Genomic DNA, 25198 nt, shown 5'->3' with positions numbered 1-25198 from the left:
CCTTCCAACCCGGGTCATTCTGTGATTCTGTGATATTCACAATGTGGCACTTCTTTCTGCTGGAGCTCCATGATATTCAGACCTGTACAACAATGTGGTGTTTTAAAATGTTGGTGTATTTTTTTTACCCAGACATCTGAAATGTGTCGTCTGAAGCTGAAGAAATGGTGCTTTCAGGAAGATGCATTAGCAGTTCCTTTAAGGTAGTGAACACATAATGGATGTGTACATCACAGTGTCTGTTCTGTTTAATTTGGTGTGGTATGAATGAATTCTTGTGAAGCGTTCAGAAAATGTTACTTGCTACACAAAAGTAGAGCCTGAATTTCTAGCGAAGAACCGACAAAAGTGAATCAGAGCTTGTGTGAAGGAATCTGTGCTCTTATATTTACAACAGTGAAAGGTTTTACTCAACAACCCTGTGATTTACAAAGTATCCCTTTCAATTCAGTTTGTAAGAATCCTGGAAGTGCTGCCTGAAAAAGATGACCCGTCTTGTTTACCAGAATGCATCACTAAACCCAAAGCAGAGTGACGGTGTTACGACAGTCCTTACGTTTCAGAAAGGAAGAGAACGCCGGGGCCAAGAATCTTGTTTGTGAGATGATTTCGTGCTGCTCACAACTGGGAACAATAACTGCACTGTTACGCTGGAGGGGAGTTAGAGGTTGGCTTCCTCACATTTTCCCCGTGCTTAAGAGGTGGGAATATGCTGCAAGGAGCTGAAGACTTGAAGCAATCCATGTCAAATATAAAAGCTGTGCAAACAGGACGCTGTAAATGGAAGTGATTTAGCTGCTGATGAGCACGTTCAGTGCTTGGTTCTTCAGAAGGGGATTTTCTCTTGCAAGCTGTTGGCTGTGCAGCTGATATCACCGTAGGGTTTTTATCCTTGCTATTGATGGAAGCATTTTTCTTGACTGCGGGTTCTTTATTCATGTAGGAAAAATAAAATGTTGTAATTTGTTTTGAAACCCTTTGATAATGAAATATCCTGTTAAGTGAAAGCAGATGAAGAATGTAAACTGAAGAGAAGGGTAAGAACTTGTGTTACAACAATTATGAAAGTCCTTTGGCCTCTGGTCTGAAAAGCTTAAACACAGTGCCATAGAATATATTTATTAAACCCATGATTTAGACTGGAATTAGGTATTTTATCACAAGTCTACACCTGTCTGAAGATAGAGCAGTTCATAGCTGAAGTATTGGTAACTGGGAGCATGCTCAAGTGATGAACCCTTCTCAGGGATGTGTTTGCTGCTTTGTGGAGGCCAAAGACATTAACAGTGAGAGTGCAGAAGGGAGGAGAGCCCTCGGAGGGCAGTTCTGTCAAAGCTGTGTCCAGCCACCTTCTAACAGTCGTGTTTGTTCTTTAATCATAAGCACAGTATAACTGCTATGCATCTTCCACCCTGCAGGATGGAACACAGCACTTATTAAAGAAAAAAAGGCCGCCTTCCAAAAAAAAGCCAACTGACTTAGTTGAAAAAGAATCATAATTTTCTCACAAACAGCCGTTTTGTGCCATACGGTTATTTTTATACAGTAAACTACTGTGCTGAGTGAAAATATCAGTGTATTACTCAGTGTAGTAAGACACAGCAGAATCACTTCACCGTGCTCTTAATTAGAAATACTAATTTTGGAAGCTTTTACCTTCTTGCACTTTCTAAGCAGGGAGGTAGGAAGGTTTTCAGGTCACTTTGAGGCCAAGCTCAGGTGATGGATAATCTTCGAAGCACAGTGTTGTGCATGCTGGGTTCAGGAGTGCTGGGCTCTGCTTGCTGAGTTCATGCACCACAGTTTGCGTGTTTGTAGAATGAGCTGTAGGGGTCCATGCTCATTGCAGGGGAGTTGGGATAGATTACTTTTAAGGCTCCCTTCCAATACAAACAATTCTGTGATTCTATTATTTGTGGTCTTGAGAGTGAGACCTCTTAGTGTGTAGTTCATCGTGTAGCTCTGTGGACTCGTCCATGAAAGCCAGTCCTCACTTTGCAAACAGCAGTAGATTTTAAAGGCAGTGCTCATTCAGAATGCTGGTGCTGCTGTAGCTCATTCAGCTCCAAGTGCCTGGGTCTGTTGGGGTGCTTTTCAGTCAGGGTTTTTTGATGGTGTTCAAATTATGGTCAATGCCTGTAACCACCTGAATGGCAAGAAAATACATTGCTTTGTCAGAAGGAAATGTACAAAGGAATGAAATTTAACCAATGGTTTGCATTTAGAAGCGCTGACTCTGAGCTTTAATGTTACACTAGAGTTTGCAGTTAAATCTTTTTAAAAATCTTAGTGCTTAAATAATAGATATTTCCCTTGTTAGATTACTGTGATTTAAGTGAATTAATTCATAATAAGTGAGGCTTTTATCTAGAAGGTCACGTGCTTGTGACTACACATCAGATTAAGGTGTCGGATTGCTCTCACAAGAACCCTGCGTGGATTACAAAGTTAATGGGTAAATAAAACAGGCCATAGTGGCAAAAGTATTGAGCTTGGAAAAAGCAAGTTACGTAAAAGCAAGAAGAGCTGAAGCTGTACCACAGAGCTCATCGTGAGCCGAGAGATGGTTGGAGTTGTGGAGAAGGAAGGAGCAGCCCTTCCAAACCAAGTGGAAAAAAACATTCTGGGAAAGCTGCATGCAAATACAGTTCCTGGAAAGCTCGTCCCTCAGTGTTTGCAACTGAAAATTCAGACTTGGCCTCGTGTGGGTGAGCGGCAGGGAGTTCTGAGGGGAGATGGGGGAAAAGCGGGTACGTTGCCTGTGTGTGTTGGGTGGGAGATGAGCAGGTGTTGTTTGTGTGCTGTGTTTTGGTTTAGTCAGTACATCAGTAACTTCCCATATGTTTAACTAACTGGATTTGAGTGGTCTGCTTTGCTTACGTTTTGAATTGTTTTTCCTAGGAAGGCCTCTTTCAGGAAGTAGAATGATGCTGCTTTAAATTTCTCTGGTAGGCTTCTCTGGGACTTCTTCCCATGGCAGAAGGATTCAGTAAGCACTGTGGATAGCAGCCCTGAGCAAAATCAAACCAGCAGACAGTGAAGAAAAACAAATAACTGCACGCTCAGTGCAGCTGAGTTTAGCACGGCTGTAATATGGTTTTTGGCAGCCTGTGCTTTTCCAGTCAGCAGCTTGTATGAGGGGCAGGTGAGAGCTGTTGGTGCGGCTGAGCCCCATGAACAGAGCTGGTCATGGTGGGGTGTGGGTGGCTGTGAGGAGTGACCCGCCAGGACCTGAATCAGGAAAGATGAGACTTGATGAATTAACAGAGACTTGATGAATTAACATGTGCACAATAACTATTCTACATGGGGATTGAGAACACCTACGGAGTAAAAATCTGAGTAGAGAATTAGTAAGTTAGTATGTATGAACGTGCAGCTAGAAAGGATGGAAAATAACAGCAGTAAAGCAACCTACAGGAAAAAAAGAGAAAAGAAACCTGTGTAATACTGTGTATACAAGGTAACATTTTACATAAGGTAATGATAATATAATAATAATATAATAATAATGTTCATGTGGCACATGTTTCAAGACCCATCCACTGACCAATTTTTAGTCTTATTAATACTTTTTTATTTAAGTGTATTGGTTATTACTAGTGGTGTTTTCCAGGGTTCTTCCAGGTTTTGAATACTGGTCTTATGTAAGGAGGAATGTGGCTGTGAATTGTGGGGTCTTTGAGATGATTTGGTGAGCAATTCATCAATATATAGTGACATATAAGAATATATAAGAAAGATGGTCATCTGGGAGCAGTGAGTGGAAACCTGAGTAATGTCCTTCAGCTGCAGTGAAACCTGGTGGCGAAATATGGTTTTGCTTTGCATGTCCAGCTCTGGTGACTTCTGGAACTCAGTTGTTTGTTCAGCTATTACATGCAAACATCTTTTACATAGATGTGCAAAGAATTGGTTCTAGAATTGTCAGTGAGGTGCTGTTTTCTGTGTATATCCTGCATTAGATTGCTTTCTGCTTCTGTATCCCATGGCTAGAAACACAAAATGGAAATGAATGTCTGGCAGTGAAATAGGGCAGGAAACATCATACCTGAAAATGCAGGCAATTTCCTGCCTTCCATGGGCATTCCTGCTATTTTCATTGCATGTATGATCCCCCTCTTCAACTGTGATGATCTTCTGAAGCTTTAGGTGCAACAGGCCAAAGGTTGTGATAGACATCTTAAGTTTTTGATGTTGGTGTTGATTAATGAGAACTCTTAATTATAGACTATAGTGACACTTTCTGGCAGCTACACAGCGTGCTTTTTCATTGACTTTGTGCAACTGGAAGTAACAGAGCTTAGATTTGCAACAGCACAAGGGTTTTTTGTTTCTTGCTTTCTCGTATTTGGTGACATCCCATGTTGAGGCAACTCTGACTTCACTTGGTAATTAAACTTCATTTCTGAAAGACCTTTTCCCCATTAATTTGATCCATTAAAGAAATGCTCTTTCAAGCTGGAGGTTAATCTTCCCATTTAAATTGCTGGGTTTTACCCAGATTAGTTACAGCTTAGTTTTCAACAACAGCTAAAAATAGTAAAGCGTTCTGCTGTACAGTTTAAATGTCTATCTATAGTGGTAGCCTTTCTCGTAAGGAAATATATAGTAAGAGGGAGACCTGGGTCTGCTGCTGGGACATCACTGTTATGAACATTTGGGCTTTCCTTAAGTTTTGCCCATTGTAACGCTGGGCTTCCATAAGCCGTGCTTGATTCACTTGCTGTGGGTTTCATTTTTAAGAGCAGCACTGTGAGCTTGATTTGGGCAATATTCAAGTCAGTAATCAGACATCTAAGGGCCATGAAGAGTTCTGACTTCTCTATTGAAATCTATGCTGAGTGTCCTGAAACCAAACATCAAGAACCCAGCTGAAATGTTTTCAAGAACATGGAGCATTCAGACAGAAAACAAATGCATGGTAAAGGACTATTTCCATCTCCTGCATTGCCCTTCATTACGTTTCCTTTTTACTTGTGAGCCTGACAAATGCTCAGACTTGAAATACACAGCATTATTGCTAAAGCACAGCTTTAGGTTAAAAGAGCTGTCTGCAGTTGAAAGGGAAGCCATAGTAAAGCTCTGGCATCCATGCCAATGGGAACCAATTACTTCGAATAATTCTGTAGTGGATTTCAAGTAAAGGGATCTTGAGTAGCTAACAAAGGAAAACGGGAGGTATAAAGGTGAAACTGTTTAAGGAAGGGCTGTTACCTGTATTACCTTTGTCAGAGGCAAAACCTGTGGTCATAGAAAAAGGACAGAATTGTGAATGGTTTTTCACCTTCACCCTTAGTTTTCCACTGAGATAAAAGATACTCGAGGTCCGACTTCAGTAAGGAATGTTGAATCCATTCAGTTTTAAATAGCTGAATTATTCTTTCAGTACCATTAAAGCTCAGGCTTCTTGTAGTGACTTTCAGGATATACCTGTATGTCCGGGGCCTTGGGATTCTTAGGCCAAGATATCCATTTCTTAGTCTTCAGGTTGTGACTGAATGCAGAGAGATCTGCAAGAGAAGAGAGATCACCAGTTACTTCATGCTGTACTTCTGAGGAACACAAACTGCGGTCACAGAAACTGATGGACTTAGTGCACGTCAGGGATTTTTTACTAAGCTAATCATCCGTTAGTTATCTGAAGGTCTCCATTTGTTTATATTTAACTGCTTCCGTTGAATCTGGTTCCTTATTTCCCTGGTAATATCAGCATGCGAGTCGCTTTCTTTGGTCACTCTCGGTACCTCTCATAAGATGATGTGCTAATTAAAAAGTTGTATTATATTTGCACAGATCCACAGACATAGCAAGGATAATTTGAGTGATCTACTGCAATTAGCGAAGTGTCATTCACAAACTGCAGTAGCAAATATAATACAATGTAACAAAGGTCTGTTTTCTGCCATCTTCCATTAGTAACATTTGATCTCTTCATGATGACCTTCAAAGGCACCTGCTTTGAATTACAACAGCTGTACTTATAGAGATACATTTGTTTTCAGTGCAAGTAAATGGAGAAAGGAGGATCTACTGATCCGTACAACTGTGTTTGGTATCTCAAGTACATGCAAAAAGAAGACTAGATGTTTTCAAAAGATATAGATAGATGTAGATATATACACAATGCAAAAGCATAATGTATTACTTTCCATAGTCCATTTAAAAATAAAAGCACCTTTAACTGCAGTGACCTGATTTCCACTGATGTGGGCACAGGGAGAAGGGACAATTATTGGCGTTATTGAATGGCTGAGGATTATGGTTGTTTTTATGCCTGCTGTCCTTTACTTGGTGTGTTTGAGGGAGGCAATGGAAGAGGATGTGCAGGGAAAAGAGAAGTGGGAAAGGGACTTTTCCAAACACTTGAAAGGCTGGACTCCTCATGGTAAATTTGCTTATCTGACCTGTTTGGCAGGCTTTGTAAGGATGACAGCTTTAGCATGTGAGGGATGAGGTGGTATAAAGGGAAGAACTTGGAGAGTGTAAATGGTATTACTAGAGCATCACAGTGGATATAACGTAAGCTGCAGCATTTTAGGGGGACATTAGGGCTTAGTGGGGAAACAGGTTTTGAAGGCTAGAGAGGCAGAAGTCAGTGTACAAGATAAGGACTGAAAGAACTGTTCTGAAGAACTGACCTTTCATGGTTCTGAATCTAATTCTGGCAGAACTATATACACAGAACTGCATTTATACATGTAAATTGAAGTTTGAACTTACTCAACTTCAATAACTGGTTAACTGGCTATGGGGCAGCTTAGTCCATTCAGCATTTAACTTGAGGTAATTTTGTAGCTTTTATATTAATCCTAAACTTTTTAAATACAGGATTAGTTCTGAACGCAGGAAAGAGAAGTCGAGAGATGCAGCCAGATGCCGAAGAAGCAAGGAATCAGAAGTGTTCTATGAACTTGCTCATCAGCTGCCCCTTCCGCACACTGTGAGCGCCCACCTTGACAAGGCCTCCATAATGAGGCTGACCATCAGCTACCTGCGCATGAGGAAGCTGCTGGATGCTGGTAAGTGCAGAACTTGTCGGCAGAACCTGGCAAGGGGCTGGATGTGTGTTGAGGGTGACAATATTTCTGAATCAGACAGTGGTTTAAAAGAAATCAATAGCATTTTTGTCAGCTAGACTTTCCTTAAAGTAGAAAGCTTACTGGTGGATGCATGAAAGCAGTCTCACTGATATTCTGAGATTCCTGATACCATTACTAGACCTTGAATTTAACTGAAAGCTTAGATAAGTAAATGATGCTTCTTCTGTATATTTCTGCAAGATTGGCTCCTTGCAGACTGGTGCCAGAAGTCATTTCTGAAGATAAGAATGATTGATATTTACTTGAATAAAAATGTCTCTTGTAGGTGAGCTGGAGACAGAAGCCAAAATGGAGAAGGAACTGAACTGTTTCTACTTAAAAGCTCTTGATGGATTTGTTATGGTGCTTTCTGAGGATGGGGACATGATTTACATGTCTGAAAACGTGAACAAGTGTATGGGACTCACTCAGGTGAAATATTGACATTTCCTAAGACTGTTTCACTTCTGTAAAAGTTGTTACCTTTGTGTATATGTTAAGTTAGACACCTGTATACCTCTTATTTTGCAGTTCGATTTGACAGGGCACAGTGTATTTGATTTCACTCATCCATGTGACCACGAAGAGCTGAGAGAAATGCTAACACACAGAAATGGTGAGAAGAAACAACAATCTCTTTAATTTACTTATGGATAGTTCATCTTGGCACTGGTATAGTTGGATATCTGCCAGATATAGGCATAAAGAGAACAGATTGGTATGTTTTTCTGCTCGGACCACAATGTTAGTCTCCCAGAGATACTAACAGATACAGCCAGAACGTTTTGGAAATCTCCTAATTGTAGGGGACACGAGACTTCCTTAGCACTCTTTAATCTAGAATGAAATTAATGACTGAAAGAATTGGGTTGAAAAAATTAGCGTGTGTACAGGAATGAAATGAGTTTAGATCTAAGTTGGGTGAGAATTATTTGGAATGATTGCTACAGAAAAGTGCAGAGACATTGAGTTGGTATGTCTGTCCTGGTCTCAGATAAGCCCGTACAGGATGACTGAAAAGCAAATGGTTTCTTTCAGAAACTTGTGGTGCAAGATTTAGTATGTAGAGATGATGGGGACACAGAAAAAACTAATTGGGTAGTGGTCTTACAGTTATCGAGTGCTCTTTCCTTGGATAAGAATAGAAAAAGAACACTTGGAAAGCCCCATAAAGCAACTGTTAATTCTGGGCTTTGGGATTTATGCTTCACTGCACCTTTTAATTGGTGCATGAAATTGGTATCTTTTCAGATTTCAGACTTTTTATTTCTCCATGTAAGGGAATAGAACACTGTATTCACATATGCTGTACACTTTGGGATTTAACAAATGCCCGTGAATTACTGCCTTTAAATCTTCTGAAGGTCTGTTAACAACTATAAAGACTTGGCAACATGCACGCCTCCAAACAAATCTTCTTTACTTGCTCGTAATAAAACTAAAATTGGACCTCTCTAATTCCTGTTTCATCAAACAAGAGGGTTATGTGAACATCAAATCTAGATAGCAAATAATTACCACATCGTTAGGACTGACCTCTATTTTCCTGTATCACTGTAATTCTGTCTAGTTTAGCAGAAGTGACTAAATGTGGTATCACTGTGTTAAGGGCCCTGGCTTTGGCTTTGTAAGTGTTTTCTAAACTTCTCTGCTCCTAACACTGAAGCGTAGTTGTAAGGCTGCATCAGACATCCTCCCTGCCTTTGTAATAAAATAATGCATCTGGAGGGACACATTATTACCCTAAAGCTGTGTAAAAGCTGGTCTGGTGCAAAAGCACATTCTTAAACGTCGTGAGTTTCATGCAGATGAACTGTAGCATGTCTAAATTGACCAGACTGGAATACAGTGTCTGGAAAGCATTATTACAAAGTCTGTTTTGCAAATGAAGCTAGCAGACAAAAGTCTACATTGCACTACTAATACATTTTTATATTTATTAGTATCCCCAGTTGCATTCTACTGCACCTCTTACATCAGTGGAATTATTTTGATTCAGGTATTAAATAATCCTCTTGGGGACTGTGCAGGTGCAAATGAATATAGCTCTGATCCGCAGAAACTGAACTACATTCTTGTTTTCTGGGAGGCTGCATTTTAACTTTCCAAGCTGGCTGTTATAAGTATAATGTCCAGTGCTAAACGAGACCGGAGAAAATTCCTCCGCCTTTTATAGCTGCTTCTCAAAGCAGAGCCTTAAACATCAGCATTTAATAGCAATGACGTTTAGATCTTCAGCTATGAGTATCTAGATTGGTTTAGCTCTTTAGAAACACACCACAAAGTAAGCTACGGTTATTTCTTTGAACTCCACGTTATTTTTCTTCCCCTTCTTTTGAGGATGTAGGCTTGTCCCCCTTAGTTTTTGCACCTGCAAGCAATAGACAAAGCAGTGTAGTGGCTGTTATCTGTAGTGTACCAAAACTGATTTCATTGCAACTGCTGTCTGTGTGGGACAGTCAAACCATTATAGAAGCTCAGATCACAAGCAAGCTCACGTGTTCTGAACTTCCATGCTGTATTTTAATACGGTCCCCACTCTAAGCGTCCCTTCTTGTCGTAGGTGCTTTATTGCCTTTGTCTGCACACACTGAGCTGCTTGCAGCATTCCTGATAGGATCAGTATGTTTTCTGTGCCCAAATTAGGCTGTTGGGTTTTTGAATAGCTGACCTAGTAATTGACTTTGGAGGGTTCTACTCTGTAAAAACAAAAAGAGATAATCTAGAGCCTGCCGTGAGCAAGCAAGACTAAAAAGTTAGTACTGCTAATATGGATTTGTATCAGAATTTCTTCACTTCTTTCACGAATGCTAATAGCATGTTTAAGAACACGGTGCTTGCTTACTCTGAGAATGCAAATCACCATGGGAATACTCAGATGTGTTTAAACAGCCAAGCTATTAATTCACAATTAAAAAACTTAAAATGCTGTAGTCCTGAAGAGATACAGGCCCTAAGCATCCATCAGTTCTGATTTAATGCAAACCAGCCCGAGGTGCTTCTCATCCTGTCTGTGCTTTCCTTGAATCCTGTCACAGTTTTAAAATATATTCCATTTTCTGCCAGTCATTTTTCTCCTCAAATCTGGGATTGTCAAGTTGACGACAAATATAATAATGATCTTAAAACAATGACACTTCTGTTTTCTCCCTTATTTCACAGCAAAACTCCTTCTGAAAAGCTTTATTAATTATAAGTGCTCCTAGTCTTTATTTTCCCTTAGTTCTATGACACAGGTAGTTGAGTTGTGGTTTTGTTTTAATACACTCACAGGATGATCCATGAGCTCAAGAACTGGTTACTCTTTCCTTTTACTAGGTCCTGTGAAAAAGGGCAAAGAGCAGAACACAGAGCGCAGCTTCTTTCTCAGAATGAAGTGTACATTGACCAGCAGGGGAAGAACAGTGAATATCAAGTCTGCTACATGGAAGGTAATGAATGTAAAGGACTACATGCATGGGTTGGCAGCTTCCTCTTCAGATGTGTTATAACTTATTGTATTTCAACACTTTTCACTTTTGGTAACTTGAGGTTGGGTTTCAGTAAGTATTTAATTTAATGATTGTGCTTCAATATGCTGAATTTTAATGCAGAATGCATCAGGGAGGTAACTGAAACAATGTTTAAAATTAGTTTTTCAAAACTCTGTAATTCTCCCTTTTAAATTAGAGGTTATTCATTTGTTAGAAATTATAATTACTAAATGCTTGCGTAAAGCCGCCTCCTCTGAGGGAAAAATACCTGACGCCATTTATACTGATACTCCATTCCTTTTGATTCAGCTTTGCAAATCCGACAGTTGAGGTTCCTCTGAAGGACTCCTGTGTTGTTCTTTCTGAAGTTGCTGGCTATCCCTTTTGTAATAGCTGGAACTAAAAGAGCCCTGTCTGATAAGTGTCTGAGATGGATGCATTTTCATGTCTTCCTTTAGGCAGCCTTTTATTGTATAAAGTGGCATTACAGTTAAAAATATCCTTTTTAACTTAAGCTTAGTTACTGTTGATCAAAGAACAACTTCTTTGCTGTAGGTGAACTATTTCTACTGCAGATTTCTGTTTTTAAAAGGGGAAAATGAGAAAATGCAAACCTTCTCATCATTTGAAGAATGCACTTGATTTTGTCTTCTAACATCACTTCTGCAGATCTAAAAGGGAGGCTGATACTATTAGCGTAACTCTCAGGTTGACATAGTAGGATGCCAGTTGCTGAGGCAATTGCTTACCAGTGTAATGAGTTTAGCTGTCAAAGACATTGACAGGAATGCAGAAACTTCTGGCATTGCTTCTGCAGACACGAGAGGAAGGAGCTGGCAGCGAGTGTACTAACAGCCTATGTAAGATGACGAGAACTGTCTGTATTTTAACAATCAGTTTAAATGCACTCTTGTGTTCCTGCTGTTGATAATGCTGAGCATAGAGAGGTGGGGAGGGGAGCATTGAACTGTGTGTGCACCAATGGAAGTGCATCTGTGTTGGCTGACAGAAAGCAGTCTGGTCTCTTTTTAAGTCTAACTGTCCCACAGGTACTGCACTGCACTGGACACATACGTGTATATGACACATGCAATAATCAAACTCACTGTGGCTACAAGAAGCCTCCCATGACGTGCTTGGTGTTGATATGTGAACCAATTCCTCACCCATCGAACATTGAGGTCCCCTTGGACAGTAAGACGTTCCTCAGTCGTCACAGTCTCGATATGAAATTTTCCTATTGTGATGAAAGGTAAAATATATTCAGCTCTTAAAATCTGCATTCATGTGAAGGAATGATTTGCAGGGGTTGTGTGCGTTGGCTAATGTGGGCCTCATGCTTTTACAGGCTCAATTATCTGCAGAAATGGAGTTGTCAGTGAGATGCTTTGGCTTTTGTACTGACTGATCAGGATGTCGTATTAAAAACCAAACTCTTAAGTGTAAGGAAGGTGTAGGGTAATTGTGAGTAATTCCTCAGTTAAAGGCCAGTTTGAACAGTTTTGTGGTAATGATTACATTGAAATGAGAAGATTTTTCTGGATGCTGAGAAAATGGAAGGGATTGCTGGAGATGGTGGTGCAGTTTATAGACCAAAAAGAGTACATACATAATATCTGTCAGGCATGTTGTGCTGCTTTTTTTTTCTTTGGTCAGATCAGCATCTGCTTTTTCCAGTCAGGAAAAAAAGTAAAGCTTTGTTCTACTTTTAATGCAACACATCTGTAGTAGAAAACAAGATTTTGTATTATGGTATGTCAGTGATGTAGTCTAATACATACTCATCTTACTACTCTTTGGAAGCTCATGCTTGATAAATCTGAAAAAACAGATAGGAAGGAAATCACTGGCCTTTTTTTTTAATGGGTTCTATTTATTACTGCTAAGACTTTCCTGTTTTTCTTTAATGTAAAAACGAATTTCTAATCAGTTACTGCAGTTAGATACAAAAGTATGTTAGTACAGGTCACTTTCTGCCCCGTGCAGTAGCTTTTACCTTTCTTAGGCTGCTGGTGGTATGTAAAACATGTGAATTTGGTGATGTTGTGCATAAAGCAGGGCCCGGTGCTTTTTCCTAGTTAGCGCTGCCCTCTAGGGGCTGTAGAAAATACTTTGAAAGCCAACAGTGAAGAGAATAAATCAGATTAATAATTTGTTTTAGTTGCATGGTTAAAACTGTTAAAGCATGTCTTTATTTTATTATATTCTCATTTGTGTAAGCTGGATATTCTAGTCTGTAAGTAGCTTGTCTACTTTGAAGCAATAACATCTAAAAAGCAGGGATTTACTTAATCCTGTCCATCACAGGACATGCTTTATAAATATTCAATGAGAAGTAAAATCCTATGGCTGCTGAAATGTCTTGTATCTTATTAAAGGAGCATTAGGAAAAAAAAAAGCATACTCACACTAAACCATCATTGCTGGTAATGTTCGTGGAAGAGATTCTTAAGTTCTCCATGGATCTACAGGCATCCATATGCTCTTGTATTTCTGTTGCTCAGTGTCTGCTCAGCAAATTTTCTCTTGTTCTAAAGAATTACAGAGTTGATGGGATATGAGCCAGAGGAACTGCTGGGTCGTTCAATCTATGAGTACTATCATGCGCTGGATTCTGATCATCTGACCAAAACACACCACGACAGTAAGTGAAAAAGATGTATTTAATGCTCTCAAGTACAAGAAGTGAGATAGAGAGCCAAGGGAAAGCCACAGAATAACAAGGGTTTTCCTTTTAATTGCAGATATGAATCTGCAGAGAATACCTAGCTTGAAAAGCGATATATTTTTTTCTGCCTGTAATTAAAGCTGATGTCCATTCTGGTTTTAGTGTTCACGAAAGGGCAGGTGACAACGGGACAATACAGAATGCTTGCTAAACAAGGTGGCTACGTCTGGGTTGAAACTCAAGCAACTGTTATATACAACACTAAGAACTCTCAGCCACAGTGCATAGTATGTGTAAACTATGTGTTGAGGTAAGTTAAGTAGGAATTGCTATTTTTGTCATGACTTATTTTTTTTGGAAGACTGAGTCAGATTCATCTTCGACTTGCTAAGAATCTGGTCCCTATTCAATATGCTGCAGTGCTATCTGATTTTCCTACTGATTAGCTTTTTACTTAGAATGCTGCTAGTCGTAGGATTAGGATTTAAATAAGACAATCACTTTGTAGTGATATCAGTGGGGAGATCTCTGCAGGCAAACAGAAATTGGCTATTGTAGACACCTAATTTTTGTTCACAGTCTAGAACAGTTATACTCACTGGTAATTCCTAGTGATGGAGTCAGAGGTATCCTATTTATCTTTTTCTTCCTTTGAATTCTTTCTACTGAAATCTTCAACTTAAAGCAGACTTTAGTATTTTTCTGCGACAGTGGAATAGTCCTAAGTTAGTTTTTCACAGCTTTAGTGAACGTATCAGTATCAATCCATCAAGATATAGTACCTTCATTTAAAAAAAGTAGAAGACTTTTAAGGAAAGCCCCGAAGTTTGTTCTACTTCTTTTTCTTACTTTCTTGATGCTTTCATGGCAACTTAGAAAATTGTGAAGGCTGAATTCTAGCTGGTTTTTAATCATCTTCCTTTCTGTCTGGCAGTGGAATTGTTCAGAAGGACTTGATATTTTCCCTTGGACAAACGGAGTGTATGCTGAAACCAGTGGAGTCTCCTGAAATGAAAATGACCAAAATATTCAGCAAAGATGACCTGGATGATACCAACAGCCTTTTTGAAAAACTTAAGCAGGAACCAGATGCTTTAACTGTGCTGGCTCCAGCTGCTGGAGACACGATTATCTCCCTAGATTTCAGCAGCAATGGTGGGTGTGTGTTTAAATTGGAGAGCATGCTAATTAGTAAAGTTTGGTATTTTGCAGTAAACTTTGGAAAATAACTTCCCACTTTCACTTGCCTCGTGATCTCTCAGCCACTGTTTAAAATTTAATGAGGTCCGTAGACACGCTCAGTATTTGTTACTTAGGTTGATGGTCTCTTTTAATTTTTATAGAGTCTGATGAACAACAATGTGATGAAGTTCCTTTGTATAACGATGTAATGCTCCCCTCATCCAGTGAGAAATTGCAGAATATAAATATGGCAATGTCCCCACTACCTGCCTCTGAAACTACAAAGCCACTTCGTAGCAATGCTGATCCTGCGCTCAATAGAGAAGTTGTATCAAAGCTGGAGCCAAACACAGAGACACTCGAACTTTCTTTTACCATGCCTCAGGTGCAAGAGCAACCAACCAGCCCTTCTGATGCAAGTACCAGCCAAAGTTCACCTGAGGTTAGTTACGTAATTTGGATACGCTGTCATTAAAATGTATGTGCTGTGTTGAGGCTTGTAGAGCAAATCTAGTCAAAGATGCACCCAAGGCATGAATTTAAAATTATTTCTAGCTTGTGACTTAGTTATGCTCATACTCTAAGGAAAAATGCACTTTCACAGGGAGAATTAACTTTTCATGGAAGCGAGTCTCGCAAATATGTAGAATAGTACATGTGAAAGAAAAGAAGAGCTGCAGATTGGTCTTCCTAGAAAAAGATGATTCAGAGTTGGCTTCTGTAAATGGAAATTAGTTACAGTAAAGTACTACACAGGCTACTTCTGTGTTCTAACTAATCAAGTGCTTCCCAAATGGGTAAACAAATGTGTATGTTTTCCTTTCCCATTTTAGTTCTGTGCAGCCATAGATTGCAATTCGTTTTGACATTCACACATATTTCAGATCTGTAGATACAATGCAAAATAACATAATGATAGAAAGTTAAAACTGCACTCAAAATGTTTTCACAGCCCAGTAGTCCCAATGACTATTGCTTTGATGTGGATAATGACATGGCTAATGAATTCAAACTGGAATTAGTGGAGAAGCTCTTTGCAATAGATACAGAAGCAAAAAATCCATTCTCCACTCAGGTAATGTACATGAACTTGAAATTCTGTATCATCTTAGTGCTCTCGACATGCTTCTCATTTTGTTAAATGCTTCCAGGAACCTAATTCTTCTTTTACATGACGCTTTATTAAAAATAAATTGCAGAGCCATGAGCTGAGATGTTCTGATGTAAGTTTTAACCTTTTATGTTCTCCAGGAGACTGATTTAGACTTGGAGATGTTGGCTCCTTACATCCCAATGGATGATGACTTCCAGTTGCGCTCCTTTGATCAGCTATCTCCACTGGAAAGCAGTTCTGGCTCTCAAAATGCAGCCACCATTACCATACTTCAGCAGACTCAGACACCATCAACGGCTGCTGATGAAATAAAACCAGTGGCAGAACGTGTGGATGATGTGAAGGCACTAATTGTTCCATCGTCTCCTGTCCATGTAATAAATGACACGAGTAGTGCCCCAGCATCACCTTACAGTGGGAACAGGAGTCGAACCGCATCTCCAATCAGAGCAGGAAAAGGAACATTGGAACAGACAGAAAAATCTTGTCCAGGAGCACCCAGTTTGATAACAGTCACGCTGAACAAAAGGTATTTTAAAAGTGAAGCTCAAGCCCTACTATTTATTCAAGAAATTAGACATGATAGACTTTGAAATACTGCAACTAATGTACATTATCTTCAACGTTCTACTTCAAAGTAGACATTAATATTTAAATCCAGACCATATATATTTTATATAGTAAGCTACTCTAATTTCTCAGCAGCTTTTTTGCAGTAGCCTTTACATAAACATCTCATGCAATAGGCAGCTACTACATGCCAGCTGTGTTCATAATTTTGTTCCGCTCTTGTATGATGTGTAGCCATTTAAAAAGACTGCAGCAGGCTCTACCTACATGGTATTGCTGATGCTTTTCTTGTCACTTCATTGAGCTGAGAGGCATCCACAGTCTGTGCTACATGTACTGCTTTTAAAATTGGCTATAATTCATGATGGTGGACTATGGCATACGTAGCATGTATTTATGACGACCAAATTCTACAGTATCAGAACATCAGACCTTTAACGCAGAAACTCTGTACACAAATATTCAGAAGACTTTTCCTCAATCTTCCCTCCTTTGTGTAGGAAATGAATTACTGAACTTTATGCTTTGTTTTGGTTTGTTTTTAACAGACTTTCTTTTTTTGGCTAAAACTCATTCAGAGCTTCATAAAAAGATGAAATGCTAACGTTTTCTATGTTCCTAGGCAATAACTGTTTAAATTAGTCAGTTACTAAAGAATATTAGTATAGTTCTTAAATTCAGTTCTGTCATATTGTATTTGTCCACAAACGAAGAATGGCTCGAGAACGGTAGAAACGTCTTAACAGCCTGAATCGATTTTTCTTAGATCTACTGCAATGGATGAAGAACTAAATCCAAAGATGCTAGCTTTGCATAATGCTCAGAGAAAACGAAAAATGGAGCATGATGGTTCACTTTTTCAGGCAGTTGGAATTGTGAGTTTTGTTTTACCGTTTTAAAATATTCACTTTTAACCTTGCAATTTCTGACACGAGGCTTCAGTGCAAGACTCCAGAGTTTAGCTGTTGGTGTGCAATGGAACCTTGGGATCAGAGATAATAACTGTTTGGGCATGAAATTCCCTCATATATGTGAATATTGTTTTAGTTCTTTTACTGTTGGTTGTTTCAAAGTGCCCTCTGTACCTAAATGGATTTCTTGATTAGATAGAAGATACTTGTGAACATGCATGCGAGGAGGCATGCTCTGTTAGCAGAATATGCACTAATGTAAGGCAGAATTGTCATGTTTATTTCACTTCCACTTTCACACTCAGTTTTCATACTTGTGAGTACCAAAGTGTTCTTACACTTCCTATTGTTTCATCTCTCTTTGAGTCTGAGGTTCCTGTTTTGAATTTGGTCAGATATCAATACCATCCCAACTACAGAACGTGAATTCATAGAATCTAGCAAACTTGCATTGCTACCACATGCGTTGTTTGTGATTGGGAGCACTGCATCATTGTCCATCTAAGCTATTCAGAAGGAATTCTGTAGGTATTCTAAGGCTTCTGTCACTTCATTGGCACCATGCAACTTGTTACCTTCTGTAAGGGTATTTTGTCTCTATGATCTTTGATTCTTACTGTCATTTTTTTTTAGTAGCTTGAAATCCTGGGCTTTGCAATGATTTGCATCTCTCAGCTTCATTGCAAATTCCCACTTCTCTTAAATTTCTACATAATAAATTCTTGTTTTTTTCCCACTGCATCGTAGCCTTTGATGTTGTTTCTCTAGCAGTCAGTCCGTCTCCTAGATGTAATCATCCATCGTGTCTTACAGAGCAGGGTTACCTGTCCTTTGAATGGTTCACTCATGCGAGAAGTCACTCTATGCAGTCTTAGCATCTCATCTGTGACAGCTGAGGAAGCATTCATACCTCCATTCTTTATTTGTTTTGCCATGGGGTTAGCAGATTTAAAACAACAACAAAACAACAAACGTACTTATGCTATCGGTCTTATTCGCTCAATGCTTTGCACTTTCATGCATGCTGTGCCATTGCTTTCAGTAGCTCCTAAGAATTCACAGCTCTGCTTCAAGTTTTATTGCCTTCTGTTGCCTTTCTCATGCAGTGGTGCTATGGCTGTGTTACAGTGTTGCTGATATGCTTTTCAAGGTAGCAGAACACAAGCAGTTCTATATTAACTATTGTAATAAACACAAACTTACATGTTGAGAGCCCTTTTAAAGCTTACAAGTTTGTATTTCACCCTTTGCTAAACCTTCTTTCTGTGCCTGATGAGTGTTATAAATATTTTGACAGTTTCTGCATGGTCAGAAGGTGAATTTTCCACATAGTGGGGGGTCTTAGTGACATTATTATAAGCAGGTACTTTTGTCATTTGGTTTCTCTCTCCAGAATGGATTTCTGAGTGTACAAACTACGCCTTGCAGACACACAGAAGGAAAATTATATTAAATCCAGGCTTGTATCACACAGAGATTTGGGACTATGCAAAAACTTGCCATGACTTCCATGGCTGTATGGAAGCACTATGAATTATTGAAAAGAGTGAAAATAATTGAAGACAAAATACAACTTTAGGTTTTCTGGAAAATGAGAGAATTAGGCAAAGACAAGGAGTGCTATAGTGAGATTAGGAAATAGTGATACAAATAGTTAAAGCAGAAAAAAAGTGAGCTATTTTTCTTCATATGGAGGGCTGCAATGCATTCACAGTAGGAGAATGGAACAAAAACCAGAACAGGAACAGTACCAGTGACTTGCTATGAATGCAGCTTCTGAGTTGTTTAACTCCTGTTATACAGCTGTCTTTTGACTTGTGTGCATGTTTAATAACCTGAAAAGCTGTCCCTTAATGGCAGGATTCTTAAGTACTTTTTCTTCTTTCCCAACAGTCAGCATTACTAACATGGCAAAATTTTGCAGATTCAACCCCTTGTTACTAAGATGGTGTTTTTTCCTTTCATCCCATCTTTGTTTCAATCGTGGCCTTTTCTTATTCTAATTATATGGAGTTTTCCAAAGCTTTCTGATCTCTACATCTTGGATGCTGCCATCAAAACAATATGCAAAGGAGCTGTTCTGCAATAGAATGGCTCTGGACTGCATTCCCCTTAAGCCTTAGGTCAGTTGGGTTTGGTGGCAGCATCTGGTGCACAAGCAGATTTTACAACTGAGATGTAGATAAAATCCACTGAGCGAGGTTCCTGACTCACCTGTTTACACTATTAATGCCAGTGCAGAAAACCATGAGACTCCAATGGAAAAATGTGATAGTTATTTGTATGAGAGCAGTGGTAATCAAATGGGCATGTATAGGTACCTGTCCGTGCTAATCTTGAGCCTGGTAGCTGGTGATAACCAGGATTCAGTAATTACTTTGTGCAAGGGAGGTAAACTCTGAAAATCTGATCCCATTTTTTTTTTTAAAGTAATTTTTATGGCTACTCTATTGGAAATATATTTGATCTCAATTCTGAACGAAGTCCGCTGTAAACTGTAATAAAGCCAACATCAGTGACAGGGATCCCTATTTTGGCAAAGGGGTGCAGAAGTCTAAGCAAGATGCACCATTCAACAAAGATGATTTTGTTTTACTTTCTCCTAGGGATCCTTATTCCAGCAGACAGGTGACCGTGGAGGAAACGCATCGCTTGCTTGGAAACGTGTAAAGGCGTGTAAAACAAACGGTCACAATGGAGTGGAGCAAAAGACAATCATTCTACTATCAACTGGTTAGTATCTTTAACAAACAAAACGTATGTAGAGGGGGGCAGGGGCTGTGAAAGAAAACTGATGCAAACATACCCCAGCTCATCTCATTCCTGAAAAATCTGGGAGGAAAGTGAATAAAGTGCACTTTTTTCCTTCCCCTCCCTCTATAGACATAGCGAGTAAACTTCTAGGGCAGTCGATGGATGAAAGTGGACTACCCCAACTCACGAGTTACGATTGTGAAGTAAATGCTCCCATACAAGGCAACAGAAACCTGCTACAGGGTGAAGAACTGCTCAGAGCTCTGGATCAAGTTAACTGAGCTTTCACAGTAGTTGTTCCTTTTTTGGACACTGGTGAATCATCACCTAAAGCAGTCTATTTATATTTTCTATATCTGATTTTAGAAGCCTGGCTACAGTACTGCACTAATTCAGTTAGTTCAGTTTTGATCCCCTTTCTACTTATTTTGACAGTCTTTTTACTACATTCTTTATGTAACAATAACTCAAACCGTAGTGCGTTTTTATAATTCTTTGGTACGTACACTTTAAAGTCCATTACATTTAAAACACACTTGCATCAGCAGCTTAGAAATATGCACCTGATTTTAAAAACCTATATATATTTATTTTTTTGGCTGGGGAGTTGGTCACCAAAATCCATCATTAGTAAAATGTCAGCACGTGAAAAACTGGCAATACTTCTATCCTGCTCTTCATAGGTAGCTGGAAGACTTGTGCTCTCTTACTCTTTATGTTCAAGTAAGGTTTTGTTTCGTTGGTTTTTTTTTTATTATTTTAATATTTTTTTTTATAAGAAACAACAACGCTTTGCAGCAGTGCATTGTAGCCACAATCGCACAATATATTTTCTTAAAAAGAATACCAGCAGTTCCTCATGCAATATATCTGCATTTATAAAAACTAGTTTTTAAGAAGAATCTTTTGTTTGCCTACGAAATCACGTCTAAACCTGGATTATGTCATTATTTTAGTCACATTGTAATATAAATTGTTCTTAAATGCTGTCTTATGCTTTTGACTTACGAGTGTGATTAGTCGAAGGGAAAGGATTGATCTGGGAAGGGCTAGCAGCATTTTATTTGGGTACATTCTCAATTTAGAGAGAGAGTTTGATGTTCTTAACGTAGTCACTTCGCCAGCTTAAAAGAAATCCCTGCCTGTAGTTGTTGAAGTTAATGCTAATATTGTGTATGATCTTAAATCTAAATGTTCAGCTTACCCTGTGTGGTATAGGTGATATTTCAAGCAGATTGTAAACCATCTTGCATTGTTAGCAGTTTTATCTAGTACATCATTGAGTTGCTCAATATTTTAATGTTTTGGTTTTTAAGCACCTTGTTGCTATTAACATCCGTATATTTTCGTGTAGATTTCAATAACTTGAATATATTTAGAAGCCTTTTTATTTAGAAATATATAGTTGTCACAAACATCTTATTTTCCTATATGTACTGTACAAAACCTTCATTCACTCGTTCTTTTGCTCTTTGTGGTTGGATCTAACACTAACTGTATTGTTTTCTTACATCAATAAACTATATGTGGACCAGGCCCCCTCGGGGAGTGTGTTATCTGAGAAAAATGAGATAATTTATATTTTTGTTAGTGGTTATTGTTCATCCGTGTTCCCTTTTTAACTTAGACTTGATTGGAAATCACAGCTTCCTTATTTTGCTCACAGCATCTCCGACTTCATTATTTGAGCCTATTTGGTACTAAATTCTCCCACACAGTGTTGTACTACCGCCGGCCAAAGATGTCAAACTTTCTAATCTGTTATCACACCAGTTAGCAAACTTGAAAGGGAGAAGACAGCACATCTGTGTTACTTCTGAGCAAAGACTTTTTCCTTAAGGACAGCTTAGAGGCTCATCTCTGGAAGCATTATCAAGGTAACGCTGGAAAGCAGGAAAAAGTCAAATCCCCATGAGGGATCAATTAAAGATGAACTTCTTAATATTGCAGTGAGAAATGCAGCTGGCACTCTGTGATAAAGAAAGGTTGTTCTACGTTGTCGTGCTGTTGACTCGGTAACTTTGCTGTCCTAAAACATGATACTACTGATACAACCTTGTAACGTGTAAATAGGGTCAAGGTGTTCTGTGCATTCTTCACAAACTATTTTAGGGATCTTTTTTCACTGTAAGAAATGAAGTGTGGATGTCACCATTTATTTTGGAATCTTTCATTGACTTCCTTTAGAGTACTTTAAAATCACTGTGATGGTGTATAAGCTTAACGTGCTTTTTAAACATACTGTTACAGTTTTACTGAAGCAAGAGCACTTTCCAAACTGACGCAAGTGTGCAAATGGAACTAAATGGAACCAATGTTAAGAGATAAGGCACTGGTAGAAATGGAACATGGTTGTGTGTTTGAGCAGATGTTGCATAGAGAGAGAAAAGCACTAAGCACGGACTTCAGGATTTGTGCAGAACAAACATCTTGAATATACACACCTAATAAATATGAAGGGTTTGTAGTGAAACCCTTCTATGTGGATGGCGTGCTTCCCATGGCAACACTTTCTCCAGCAGCTGTAGATAGTGAAGCTGGTAAAGGTTTAAGAAAGGCACCAGCAGACATGGGTTTAAATGAGCACTAGTTCACCTAAGAACCTTCCCCATTCGTACACATTTTCTGTCATAAGTACTAACGAGGCACAGCATATTGTTTGCTGTGCTTGTAGAAGTGAATGCAATAAGACTGCACTGCAGTACGTGTAGCTGTTTGCAGTCTGGGCAACTGGAGGAAAATATAAAAAAGGCCTCAGCCTGAAAACTTAACTTTTAAAATTAGAGGTAAGGAATTTCAAGTGTTCCCAATTTGTCCCCTCATTATTGTAACAGTAATTACCAGCACCTGCCCGCTGTATTCTGGAAGTTATGGCTTCCCTACGTTTTGATGACTAAGACTGATGTGCTGTGGTTACTGAGAGCAGTTCTTCAGCTCCCAGAGCTGCTGAAGAAGGCATGGAAGAATAACAGTAGCTGCTCTGGGCTACTTAAAGCTCCTGCAATACACAAAGCCTGGAGGCAGTCCTTGTAGCTGCTTCTATTTCTTTCCTTAGATTTTGGACTCCACAGCCTCATGCTAATCCTTCTTTGGAGGATGAGATTTCTGTATCCATTCATGCCTACAGGTTACAGGTTAGCTTCTTCATTTTGAATAAGTTGAGTTTTTTTTTCCTTGAAGTCTTGAGGCATTATCTGAGAGCACTTACTCTTTACCAGTAGTAAAAAAGGAACAGCGGCTGGATGTGGTATTTGCTTTTACACACAAAACATATGATATAACAGAAACGTTTTACTATTAACAGTTTCCATTCCTGCTGTACGCACAAATTCCCTGACAGTAATTAGGAATCACTTTAAAGAGACAGATGCCAGAACGAACAATTAAAGCTCTACGTGCTTGCAATGAATTAAAGGTACAGGGATCAAAAACTATTACAGGTTTAATAGCTGCGTATTTTAAAGTAACTTTTATTATTTAAACAGCTTCTTAAACGGGGGTAGCTGAAGACAGAAACATGGGCTGTTCTGCTGGTATCTGTTGGCAGGCTTTCTCTGTAGTTAAACTGCTGAATGAATCATTTCATTCCACGAAGCCAGGAGGCAGGAGCACCCTGCAAGCACTAGTGGATAGGCCTGAGGTCAATCGTCTGTTCTCCATCCCCTCTGATTAGCTGCTACTGAACAGTGCCCACAATTCACCCAAACATCACTGCACTTCTGGATGTTGTTCAGATTGCAATTATCCAACATGGAACTAAACATTTCACAGGCCAGGAATACTCCGTAGGAAGGCCAGTATTGTCATAGGAACTCATCAGCTGAACACCCAGCTTTCATTAGCAATCATACGCTTGACTCCCTGGAAAGCTCCAATCTTGAGAACTGTGATTTTAATCCACGTTCTAAAATCGAAGTGTCATTTTCTTTCTGCTTCCCTTCTTACCTTGAGCAAAGCTTGCCAAGTTACCAAAAAGTTCAAAGAGTTTGCTACTGGATTTATACAGTACGGTAGATTTTTGTGAATAACTGCAGTATTCTCTCATGAAAAAAAGTGGTATATTTTGATGGAATTCTTTTCTGGAACCAAGTACAACCTATTGCAATTGTATTTCTCTTGAAACATTTGGACATACTTGTGATTGTACTTCTTTTTCGATTGTGTAACGGTATAAAGTTCAATAAAAGAGAGGGTTTGTTTCTAACCTGTGACGTCCGTCATCTTTCTGTTCATCAATTCAATGCTGTCAGCTCGGTAGAGTACGATCCCATTATTTAGCATCAGTGATGCCTGGATATATTTAGTTAAACAGCACGTTAAAACTTCCACTTGTGTGATTTACGTTCGTGAAAACAAGATTTATTTCCACGCTCTCCATTTGAAAATGTATCCTGAACACATAAGATACTCAAAAATAAATAACCCTATGCCATGTGCAACTTGAGAAACCTGTTATTTATAGCTATGTCTATGCAGGATAAAATAGCTTCTTAACTTACATCTTACAGGGCAGGACAAGGGGGAACTCGTATGCCTTTGTTTAGTTGTATGAATAGCAATCTATTGACATTAAAACATAATAATAAAGAACACAAAGGAGCACTGAGTGAAAACAGTTCATCAAGAAACGTGCAGGATTCATTAGACTAAGAAAAACAACAGCATTTGAGTGTAAAAGCAACAGAATGACAACTGTGACAGAAGATCCTGTTGCTTTTTCCTCCCCATCTTTAAGCTGTAGCCAAGGAAGGGCTCATCATCCCATCAGCGCACACACAACAGCCTCATCCCATTACATCCTCTCACCTACCTGCCTTAGAGAGCCGCCATCCCGCCTGCAGCTCCTTCACAGCATCCCAGAGCGACCACCACCGCAATGATACACCTGGTAAACCGAGAGCTGAAGGGATAACCCCATCACTGCAGGGATGGGCACAGCCCCTACCTCACCACCACCACCCCGTGCCTCACATCCTTACAGCCACCGGGCTCTGTAACAACACTAAGTGCTCTCCCCACACCGTCAGCATCCTGTTTCATTAGCGAAGCCAGGCTCACTCACACACGGGTTGTACAGGGTCACAGCCCTACGTCCCTAAACACCACATTAACAAAACGTATTTTCAGATACAAACAAACCCCCCAGCCCCGCTCCCCCCTGTACCCGCTCTCCCTCTCACAGACCTGCTCTCCAGCCGCTCTCCTCCGCCTACGTGCGCCGCGGATCGAGGGGCCGGAGAGCCGCCAGATCCCGCTCCGATCCGCTCCGCTCGGAGGCCGCGCCCACCCACACTCTACGTGCAGCCCGGCAGCCGCTGCCCCCCGCTCCCCGCCCGCCTACGTGTGGCACTGCATGCGGGGAGCAACCGGATCAACGCACCCCGACACAGCCCAGCCCAGCACACAGAGCTGCCACAGGGAGCAGCGCATGCCCGGGAGCCGCG

At 39.7% G+C, this 25198-nt stretch overlaps 1 protein-coding gene and 1 long non-coding RNA gene across 18 annotated transcripts in view; one reads left to right on the top strand and one right to left on the bottom strand.

The window, feature by feature from the left end:
* Positions 1 to 23958, top strand: part of HIF1A (hypoxia inducible factor 1 subunit alpha) — a 29197-nt gene extending 5239 nt beyond the window's left edge. For 3 of the 10 annotated variants that reach the window (XM_015865742.3, XM_085549567.1, XM_015865741.3), the window contains exons 2-15: positions 6832 to 7022; positions 7369 to 7514; positions 7614 to 7698; positions 10401 to 10513; positions 11605 to 11807; positions 13093 to 13199; positions 13386 to 13533; positions 14158 to 14378; positions 14567 to 14847; positions 15358 to 15480; positions 15657 to 16048; positions 16856 to 16964; positions 19607 to 19733; positions 19884 to 23958. In XM_015865742.3, coding sequence (XP_015721228.2) covers positions 6832 to 7022; positions 7369 to 7514; positions 7614 to 7698; positions 10401 to 10513; positions 11605 to 11807; positions 13093 to 13199; positions 13386 to 13533; positions 14158 to 14378; positions 14567 to 14847; positions 15358 to 15480; positions 15657 to 16048; positions 16856 to 16964; positions 19607 to 19733; positions 19884 to 20035 — 2398 coding nt within the window. In that variant the 3' untranslated portion in view covers positions 20036 to 23958. The remainder of the gene's footprint in view (positions 1 to 6831; positions 7023 to 7368; positions 7515 to 7613; positions 7699 to 10400; positions 10514 to 11604; positions 11808 to 13092; positions 13200 to 13385; positions 13534 to 14157; positions 14379 to 14566; positions 14848 to 15357; positions 15481 to 15656; positions 16049 to 16855; positions 16965 to 19606; positions 19734 to 19883) is intronic. The other 7 variants (XM_085549564.1, XM_085549562.1, XR_014946811.1 and 4 more) reach the window with 4 other exon arrangements.
* On the bottom strand, positions 366 to 25197 carry LOC107315400 (uncharacterized). 8 transcript variants are annotated; one of them, XR_014946818.1, is made up of 9 exons: positions 24939 to 25180; positions 24565 to 24639; positions 14006 to 14228; positions 13823 to 13925; positions 12964 to 13086; positions 11662 to 11792; positions 5434 to 5513; positions 1657 to 2146; positions 366 to 1412 (listed from the first exon to the last, which is right to left on the bottom strand). It is a non-coding gene; the product is annotated as an uncharacterized LOC107315400 (long non-coding RNA). The 8 variants fall into 8 exon arrangements; XR_014946816.1 differs by lacking the exons at positions 366 to 1412; positions 1657 to 2146 and having other exon boundaries at positions 5206 to 5513; XR_014946817.1 differs by lacking the exons at positions 366 to 1412; positions 1657 to 2146 and having other exon boundaries at positions 5206 to 5513; positions 24565 to 24654; positions 24939 to 25060.
* Between the last annotated feature and the right edge of the window lies 1 nt (position 25198).

Source organism: Coturnix japonica, chromosome 5 (assembly GCF_054131305.1).
Source record: "Coturnix japonica strain WE chromosome 5, WE-NBRP24, whole genome shotgun sequence".
NCBI classification, from domain to species: Eukaryota; Metazoa; Chordata; class Aves; order Galliformes; family Phasianidae; genus Coturnix; species Coturnix japonica.
The sequence above is the reverse complement of the archived record's forward strand: the minus strand, read 5'-3'. Positions and strand labels throughout refer to the sequence as shown.